The sequence below is a fragment of the Urocampus carinirostris genome, chromosome 9 (genome assembly GCF_059441175.1).
Source record: "Urocampus carinirostris isolate Australia breed hairy pipefish chromosome 9, RoL_Ucar_1.0, whole genome shotgun sequence".
Classification (NCBI taxonomy): Eukaryota; Metazoa; Chordata; class Actinopteri; order Syngnathiformes; family Syngnathidae; genus Urocampus; species Urocampus carinirostris.
In genome coordinates, this window is record NC_142357.1 from 41,233,438 (window position 1) to 41,243,493 (window position 10,056).

At 41.3% G+C, this 10,056-nt stretch overlaps 1 protein-coding gene and 1 pseudogene across 1 annotated transcript in view; both read left to right on the top strand.

Moving 5' to 3' along the window:
• Positions 1 to 10,056, top strand: part of rbm22 (RNA binding motif protein 22) — a 12,134-nt gene continuing 2,078 nt past the window's right edge. Inside the window, exons 1-10 of the mRNA XM_088343893.1 lie at positions 1 to 126; positions 2,958 to 3,011; positions 3,080 to 3,109; positions 3,212 to 3,344; positions 3,430 to 3,530; positions 5,162 to 5,334; positions 6,129 to 6,329; positions 9,090 to 9,254; positions 9,327 to 9,409; positions 9,487 to 9,618. Coding sequence (XP_088200019.1) covers positions 73 to 126; positions 2,958 to 3,011; positions 3,080 to 3,109; positions 3,212 to 3,344; positions 3,430 to 3,530; positions 5,162 to 5,334; positions 6,129 to 6,329; positions 9,090 to 9,254; positions 9,327 to 9,409; positions 9,487 to 9,618 — 1,126 coding nt within the window. The 5' untranslated portion in view covers positions 1 to 72. The remainder of the gene's footprint in view (positions 127 to 2,957; positions 3,012 to 3,079; positions 3,110 to 3,211; positions 3,345 to 3,429; positions 3,531 to 5,161; positions 5,335 to 6,128; positions 6,330 to 9,089; positions 9,255 to 9,326; positions 9,410 to 9,486; positions 9,619 to 10,056) is intronic.
• LOC148360314 (large ribosomal subunit protein eL42-like) lies at positions 556 to 1,504 on the top strand (annotated as a pseudogene).

Sequence of the window (10,056 nt, forward strand, 5' to 3'; positions counted from 1 at the left end):
GAAAGAGCGCCCCCCTCAGGCGAAAAGTGGCACTACGGCGATGCTCCGCGGTCTGACATCACTCTTCGCAAAATGGCGACGTCCCTCGGCTCCAACACTTATAATAGACAGAACTGGGAAGACGCGGTACGTTTCAACGATAACTATTTAACTACTAACCTGCACTACTGTTTAAAGAATAATTTCTCATTTCTAACCTGGGGGGGAAAAGATAACTCAAACATTTCCTCTTTTACGACTCAATTATTCGTTCTTCGGCCTGCTAGTTAGCATGAGCAAGCTAACCGGTGTGCTTGGCTAGCGATGCTAATCCTACCTTGTATCACGTGATATATGAAGTAGACTTTATTTTAAGTCAATTACTTTAAAAAACACCTGATATGATTTTTAAATGCTTGAATGGTGTAAACATTAGTTTAAGATGTCTTGGCTTGAGTTGGATGTAATGATGATCAAACGAAGCGCTAGCGTTAGCATGCTAGCATTGGATGCAGGTTAAGAATACAAAGAGTTCCAACTGGGTTGATCCAATATTGTTTAACTGTCCTTGCATAAATGGTAAAAATCCTCAGCCTGTACGAAGGTTAAAGTGTAGTTGTGTTTTTATTAAGTATTGACAAAACTCCGTCCATGTGCTAACGCTGAAATGCACAGACAGCAACAAGTCAAGTCTTGTTTATTTGTGACACCCTTAATCACAAAGAGTCTCAAAGGGCTGCACAAAACTACAGATTATTGCAAACCACAGATTATTATGACACCATCACCTGATCTCAAACCTACACGAGGGCAAGGGAAAAACTCAAAAACCTCAACATGAAGAAAACAAAGAACCCTCGAGAAGGGACAGTATCAAAGGGCTGTACAGACCAGAGATTATTGCAAACCACAGACTATTATGACAGTACCCCCTGATCTAAAACCTACATGAGGGCAAGGAAAAACTCAAAAACCTCAACATGACTCTTTTACGCTGCATTGAGACGCAAACACGGTGAACGTCCCGAAGACCCGCAGGAACCTACTGCAAAAAGTGCAAGAAGCATCAACCCCATGATGTCACCCAGTACAAGAAGGGCAAAGATTCCCTCTATGCTCGGGGTAAGATGAGATACGACAGGAAGCAGAGCGGCTATGGTGGTCAAACCAAGCCCATCTTCCGTAAAAAGGCTAAGACAAACCAAGAAAATTGTGCTGAGGCTCGAGCGCATGGAGGCCAATTGCCGATCCAAGAGAATGCTGGCCATGAGGCGATGCAAGCACTTTGAGTTAAGCAGTGACAAGGAGAGAAAGGGCCAGATCATCCAGTTCTAAGATGTGGGCTGCTCTTCTTGTTCCAGTTGTCACAGTTTTCAATGAGGAAAACGAAGAAACCTTGAGAAGGGACAGCACATGGGGTCATCCCCCTTCTAGGCTGACCAGGAATGTTGTAATAACAATTAATACCCAGATATCATCAACGGGAAATATAGGTTAATCATAAGCAATAGAATAGAAGTGTGTTTTAAGCCGAGATTTAAACAGTTCCACTGAGGTTGCAGATCCAATCTCAGGGGGAAGAGCACCGGGGCCTGAATGGAGAACGTTTTCGAACCTGCGCTTGAATCCATCCATCCATTATCAGCACCGCTTATCCTCAGTAGGGTCGCGGGGGTGCCGGAGCCCATCCCAGCTATCTTCAGGCTTTAGTGGGAAGGGGACACCCTGAACTGGTTGCCACTCGCTCATTTCTAACTAGGGACAATATGGACCGGCCAATTAACCTGACGTGCATGTTTTTGGAATGCGGGCGGAAACCGGAGGAAACCCACGCAAGCACAGGGGAGAACATGCAAACTCCACACAGGAGGTTTGACCTCAGAACTGTGCCCCACACGCTCTAACAACTGAGCTGCCCCTGCGGTTTAAATGATAACTAAATAACTCTCATAAAATTCCCCTTCAAGCTAATTTGCTCAATCGCAATTATTATTTAACCATTTTAAACTAAAAAATGGCTTTTTTGTGATATAAAGCCATCAAACGAATAATTTATTGATACAAGGAATGCAAGCATTGGCTAGACCAGAAGTTAGAAACCTTAACTATTGAAATTTCTGTGGCTGCAAAAAAAGCCTTGTATGAACAAATTATAGTGAAAATAATAAGTTTTTCGTTTAGTATTCTGAATGTTTTTAAGCATTATGCCTCTCGTTTTAAGTTTTTTTTTTGTGGTATGTAATTTTGGGGGATATCGTGTTTCATGTTCTCATGCTTTTTTATGATGTCTTAAAAAAAATCATACTTTTGCATTTCTCGGAACGGATTAGCAAATTTTCATTGAAAAAGCGCCTCTATTAACAAATGTTTCAGGTTAGATCGGGAATCCATTTTTGCAGAAAAACGTCAACAATACATATAAACCGCACTGTCTTAAGAAAATTTGAATATTGAGATGAGATTCATTGTTTTCTAATGGATTTTAAAAAAGGCCTTTATTACGGATTGTTTGAAAATCAATTGAAATACTGCGATTCTTTAATTATTTTTTTATTTCTGATAAAGGCGAAAACTCAAATATCCCATATCAGAATATTCGCATATCATAACAAACAATACTAGAAGGCTGTATTCCAAAATCATCAACATCAAATTAATAAAAAGATAGCAATATATGAATTGACTTGTAATTCATTCGGAATGTATTACAATTTTAATGGGATCACAATTGATAATTATATAATGACAATATTCTCTTTTTCTGAGACGGTCCTATATAATTCCCTCCCCAATATTTTTCTATATTCAAAAAATTCTGTAGAAGTTCCATGCAGCTTTCGAGCCATCGGCTGCAGAGCCTCGGACTTGATAAATTAAAATTCCTACACAATTACCTAAAAAAATGCAACAATGTTTGTGTACTATATTTCATATCGCTTTTGATTTGCATCATGTATTAAATGACATTCCTTCGACAGGACTTCCCCATTCTCTGTCAGACATGTTTAGGAGAAAACCCTTACATTCGAATGGTGAGAGATCGTCTTTTGTTTTATTAGTCTGCGTTCTGTTATGTACTAACTGCGTTTTTCTCCGCCAGACCAAAGAGAAATATGGAAAAGAATGCAAGGTATGTCTGTATATTTTAAAGGCGTCCAGGGGAAAACATAGTCAATGTTTGGACAAAGTCACGCCATCTTTAAATTTTAACGGTCGAATGTTTCTCCAACAGATCTGCGCTCGGCCTTTTACCGTCTTCCGCTGGTGTCCCGGGACCCGTATGCGTTTCAAGAAGACCGAAGTCTGCCAAACTTGCAGTAAAATGAAAAATGTTTGTCAGACATGTTTGCTGGATCTGGAGTACGGTGAGCGTTTTTTTTATGTTTTATGTTTGCGGGATTTTTGACTTAGGAGTAGTATCTCTTATTGGGTTTTGTTTTTTTGTCTCAGGTTTACCCATCCAGGTTCGAGACACTGGTCTTTCCATTAAAGATGACATTCCTCGCTCAGACGTCAACAAAGAGTACTTTACACAGAACATGGAGAGAGAGGTATTTGATTTGTTAGGCTTTTACTTTGTGTTATTTTATCTTTAAAACTACAATATAATATCCTGGTAATTTAAATTAAAAAATATATCTAAAGACAACTGTTTGAATGGGTAAGTGTTCATTGTGAAACGCTTTGGGGGGGGTCTTCAGTGACTTGTTAGGTTTCTAACCAACAATCACGCGTGCTCGATTTTTGAGAGAGTACAATAAAAATCAAACAGCCTTCAATTCCGCACGGAGGCGGGTTTATTCACAACAGCAGAAGTAACATCTCAAAAAACATTCCACCCTTTCCCATTTTGCCATGTTTCTGCAACTAGCTTAAGCTTTTTTCTCATTGGCCATCTTCTCCCCGCACCATGGCGTGCCGACTCCTCCCATGGGCGCGCCGCCACCTCACCCACCGAAGGGCGTCGCAGATGTTTGTCCTTATGCGTCTGGCCTTCTCCCGTCAGCATTCACAGGAATTCTGTTATCAACATATGTCTGATGCATTCCAGACAACCTAACCTTCTAATATACCTTGAAGAAAAACAGTCAGTGAATCTCTACTGCATCCAACTGAGTACATGTACTTACAATTGTAGTTCATTTTAAAATATCCTTTATAGTCAAATGTAAAAAATCCTTCAGACTCGAAAAGCGCTCTATAAATGCAGACCATTTACTAAAGTAGACCCCCAGGAAACAACATTAATCCGTCTTGAGGTGGGGATCGCATAGTGAATTTGCCATATGGAGGGGTATAGAAACCTATGATGTACAGCGAATGCCTTCCGAAACCCTGTTACCACAGATAAAACAATAGAATAAAAGTATTATATATTAAATACTGCTTAAGTGCAATGTGATTATATAACATTATTAGGAAATGTTACATTTTATCTGCCTTTGGTGTGATCTAAATTGAGCTGGTCAGGTGGAGTAGCGGGTGGTTGCAGAAGGGTGAAGAAAATTCAGATTTAAAAAAATTAACTTGGTATTAAAAGTTCCATGTGCAAGATATCCTTGCTTTTAATCACCTCTTTATGTTTAATAGTAGTCCCAATTGGTTACAGCCATGTCATTTAGCAAAGGTAGCGTTCCTGTGCCTGTGTCCTATTTCTTGTTAATCACAAGGTTTTTTTCAGTGGTCTATTAAGTTTTTGGTTCTCCCTTTATTATCACTGCATGCCTTGGGACAGTACATAAAATACTGTGTTGTATCTCAGAAGTGCAGTTGTTACAAACCACATGAGATTCTAAACTAAATGAAGAAAGAAAAAGGCATCGTGGGAGGGAGTTCAGCCAATAGAATATCTGGCTTTACATGGTGTCCTGACGCGTCCAACAGCACACCAGCATTTAATATGAAGCTGACAATAGAAGATATTTAACTTAGAGAATAAAGTTGTCATATGCATGAACAGTTTTGGCACTTATCAAATACCAAAGAGGGGCCAAAAAACATCTTATTCCACATTGTTAAGTAAAATATTCGTATCCTGGGTGTTTACTGTCTAAGTAGAAAGGCTTTTTTGTTTATGAGTTGGGAGGGTTTTTGATTTTGGGACGTCACATTTGTATTCAATGGACTTCCCAGCCAATTTTGTGTCTCTCGACGTGTCTCGGGTGTCCGTTTTTGTTTCCAGTTAGCCAATACGGACGACTTTCGGCCGGGCGGTCAGGTCGGCAAAGTGACCAGCTCCAGTGACATGTTGCTGAAACTGGCTCGCACGACACCGTACTACAAGAGGAACCGCCCTCACATCTGCTCCTTTTGGGTGAAGGGAGAGTGTAGAAGAGGGGAAGAGTGTCCTTATAGGTGAGTACCTCCAATTGTTTTTACATTGGTATTGTAAGGAAATCAAATATTACAATGTAGCGTTTACCAAATTGTTCGAATTAATTATCTGACTCCGTTCACCAAACACCACCTCACAATGCGCGCTCGTTTCTTGATGGGAAAAGATGGACAACAATAGCTGACATTTTCACATGGGGGCAGATTTAATTTCTCAAACAATTTAGCTAAGTAAACTCCATCGAATATATGGCCAGATTAGTGTCATTCGAGTCTCCGTCAAGCCTCCTCTCTCGATGTTCCTTGATCTTCTGCCTTTTTTCCCTCGACCCACGTCTTTTTCCGCAAGTTGGTGTGCCGGCTCCTCCCATGGGCGTGCCAGGAAAGCCCCCACGCCTCAATGTCTAAAATGGTCAAAACATCCCCGAGCGTTACTACGTCACCAGGGCCGTCTGCGTCGAAGTGCTAAATATCTTTTCAGCCCTTTGTCCCAGTTCCCCGCTGTTCCTGTAAACATCATTCTTTCCTAGGTTGCATTGACCTCGCCCCACAGCTCAGCCAGTGAATATTTTTTGCATTTAAATGTCATTTGTATTTGATCGTACAAAATCCTTTATAGTCAAATGTATAAAATCCTTCAGTATGTAAACTTGAAATGATGACAAGTAGTAGTGGTCAGTGTATTAGAATTTTGATTCATAATTTAAATGAATAAGTATCAGTAAAACCCAGTGTCTGTAATTGCTTTGGAAAATAATATAGGATACCGTATAAGTTTAATACGTGCCAGCCTGATGCCTCGTTGTTTTCCCCAGGCACGAGAAACCGACCGATCCCGATGACCCGTTGGCCGACCAGAACATCAAGGATCGTTACTACGGCATCAACGATCCGGTTGCTGACAAACTACTGAAGCGAGCCTCCACCATGCCCAGGCTGGACCCCCCAGACGACAAGTCCATCACCACCCTCTACATTGGGGGTCTTGGCGAAAGCGTCACCGATGGAGATCTCAAGTGAGCTTTTCATTTCCCCTTCACGTATAGACATCTTGCAAACGGAGAATCACAGAGTTATAACTAACATTAGATAGAAAGATAGATAGTGTTGGGTATTAATTATCAAAATATATTGTTTATCAAATTGTTCGAATGAACAACCAACCAAACACATCCTACATTCACCCAACAATTTATGTGCGCTGCTTTCTTGAGGGAAAAATTACCAGGAAGCCGACATTTCCACATGAAGGAAGATTTATTTTCCTAACAATTTAATTAAGTGTACTCCATCGAAGACGGCCGAAGTGACGTTGGGGTCTGTGGGAAGCCTTCTTCTCAAGTCCTTTAGCTTTTTCTTATCGGCCATCTTCTCCCCACATATTGGTGTGCCGGCTCCTCCCATGGGCGTGCCAAGGAAGCCCACTGTGCTTCACAATCTCATAGACGAGCGCCTTGATGTCTGGCTTCCTCAAAACGACATCGGACCTTTCTGCGTCAACTGCGTCTGGGTGTGCTGATTGTGTTATGAGCAGTACGTCTCGTTCCTGTAAACAACCTCTTCCACCACTTATGCCTGCCCTGAACTTTCACTGCTCATTGAATAAAGGCGCAGTCAGTAAATAACTATACCATTAAACTCAATTAATGTAACTTGTATTCAATTGTATAAAATCCTTTATAGTCAAATAAATAAAATCCTTCAATAGATAGATACTTCATTCATTCCCGTAGGGAAATTCACACTTCCAGCAGTATCTTTGTGTTGAAAAATAAAATAATAAAGAAAGCAGGCGGTGTTGTATCCAGAGTCACATGAGTGAAGTCCCCAGAGATTAACAGGATGGCGTCGGGGTGCTGTGTTTGTAGTTTAACAACAGCGGAGTGGATGAGGTCACACCCTAGGCCAAAAGTTGGACTTCCCTGCAGCAGATGGAAATCTTTGTGCCCAGGGTTACACCGCCTCGTGTTCACGTAGATAGCGAGTCCGCATCCTCTCCGCTTCCCGCAGGCTTTTGTGTCTCTGTCTAACAGCGATGAAGCCTGGTAGCTCCACGCTAGCGTTCGGGATGCTAGACGTGAGCCACGTTTCCATAAAAGACAGCAAACTGCACTCCCTGTACGCTTTGATGTTTTTCACCAGCACAGCCAGTTCGCCGCTTTTATTTGGTAGAGAGTTTACATTTACCATGTTTACAGACGCTACATTGAGGTAATTTGGAGAAAATCGCTTACAAAATACAATTTCTCACTGTCTGCTGACTCAGAAATGAATTAAGTACAAGCCAATAACATTTCATTGAAGTGCGCACTGTATTTTCTGGATTGTAAGCTGCAACTTTGGTCAAACAAATTGAAACCCTGCGGCTTGTGAAGAGATGCGGCTACCGTGTGCATTTTTCAGATAGTGTCGGGGAAGATGCAACTCACAACTGCCAGTAAAACAACATAGAAGTTAAGCATACGGTAACGTGCATTATACATGAACACAACTAGCATAAATTGACCCTTGTCATGCATATTGCAAAGAGAAAAGCATATGACGATGACGCAACTTTCAAATAAAAATAGTCAAGATGGCCAATAAAGATGGAAAAGCTGCTGCATGGAAATTTCGCATTGCCTTTTCCAAGTCAAGTCATGTTTATTTGTTTGGCCCTTAATCACAAAGAGTCTCAAAGGGCTGCAGATACTATTGCAAACTACAGACTATTATAGCACCATCCCCTGATCTAAAACCTACATGAGGGCAAGTCATACACAGATATTGTCAACATAAATTCTAGGTTATTCATATGCTATAGAATCGAAGTGTGTTTTAAGCCTAGATTCAAACAGTTCCACAGAGATTGCGGATCGAATCTCAGGGGGAAGAGCATTTCACAGCACCGGGGCCCCCAATGGAGAACGCTCTCCAACCTGCGGATTTCTTCTTGGCTCTTGGGACCAGCATTTTCAGAGCAAAGGCTCCGGACCGGAACATAGGAGGAAATTACAATCTGAAAGATATGAGGGTGCAAGTCCATGCATGATTTTGTATACTACCTTAAAATCACATCTTAAGCTCACAGGGAGCCATGGCAGGTTAGCTCAAATCGGGGTTATGTGATCAAACTTTCTTGTCTTAGTTAAAAGCCTGGCTGCAGCATATTGTACCAGCTGAAGGCTCTTGATTTTGGACTTGGGGAGACCGGAGAGTAGGGCATTATAGTCATCGAGACAGGAGGTAACAAACGCGTGAATTATAATCTCCGCATAAGACTGAGACAGCATAGGGCGAATTTTAGCAATGTTGCGAAGATGGAAGAAAACTGTTCTAGTCATATTCTTAACATGTCTGTAATTTATGTGTTAATGAAATACTACTCTATGTACTGTCTTTCTTTGTAAATGTCTCACGTTTCATTGTGGGCACCTGCGGCTTATAGTCGGGTGCGGCTTGTATATGTACAAAATGTTCTTTAATTTTTAAAACGTATCTGGTGCGGCTTTTAGTCCGAAGGTTATGGTACTTTATCCTGGCTTTGGCTGTGTATTCATGAAGACACCCATTCTATGTTATTCCAATTAATGTGTCCAATCGTGAATTAGTACTTCAATTGAGTTGTTGAAACAAATCAGGTCGTTCAATTATTTAAGTAGATAAAATTTTGTCACTCAAACAATATCCACCTTCGAACTGATTTAAAAAAAAATCTTAGTTAGAACCCTGTCATCTTCTAGTCACGATCTGTAAGTGTCTCTGATTGTTGACTTTTTCACGGTATATTTTTCAAGGGGTTACTTTTACCAGTTTGGTGAGATCCGTACCATCACAATCGTCCAAAGGCAGCAGTGCGCCTTCATCCAGTTTGCCACCCGGCAAGCGGCCGAGATGGCGGCCGAAAAGTCCTTCAACAAGCTTATCGTCAATGGGCAGAGGCTCACCGTCAAGTGGGGAAGGTAAGGAGGAGATAATAGATGAGAAAAAAAACGATAAATACTCTTAAAATTCTCATATCTTAACTATTACAGATCACAGGCAGCAAGGGGAAAAGAGGGTGAAGGAGTGTCTGAGATGGGCACCAGACTGGATCCAGTGCCAGGACTACCAGGAGGTCAGTACAACCGCCTTTAGTATTTATTGGAAACATCAGCACACCAGTCTTTGAAACATTCCTTGACCACCTTTCAGCCTTACCTCCGCCACCACCTCTTGATGAGGAAGCTCCGGCTAATTATTTCAACCTGGACCCCAACACAACTCCCGCTGTCATGAACCTTACTCTGCCACCGCCGCCGCCAGGTCTCAACCCACCTCCTCCAGGTAAGACCACCGACGGTAGCTTTGAAAATCCGGGTTCCCGCGGATCCTTGAAAAGTTATTTATGAATGTGTAAAAAAGGCCTTCATTGGCACTTTGTATTTGTTTGAACTAAAAAGATTGAGTCACATTTATCAATTGTCTTTTTAATAATTCACCGATTTACATTGTGTGACCTTAAGAATGGAACTATCAAAACGGTGATGTGGTTTCAGTCGGGCCTTTCAGGTCAGACTTGGGTCTTAGCTCTACCCACAATGCACATAGCAACTTCGGACAGAGATGTTTACTTTCCACTGTGGGGAAAATATTAATGATAACGTGTTGTATTTCGAAGCGCTTTTCAGGAAACCCAAGGTTTCTATACATATAGTAGAACACAAAAATAAAGCAAGAATAAAACGAGCAAGTCATAAATGGCAAATAAAACACAGTATGTGA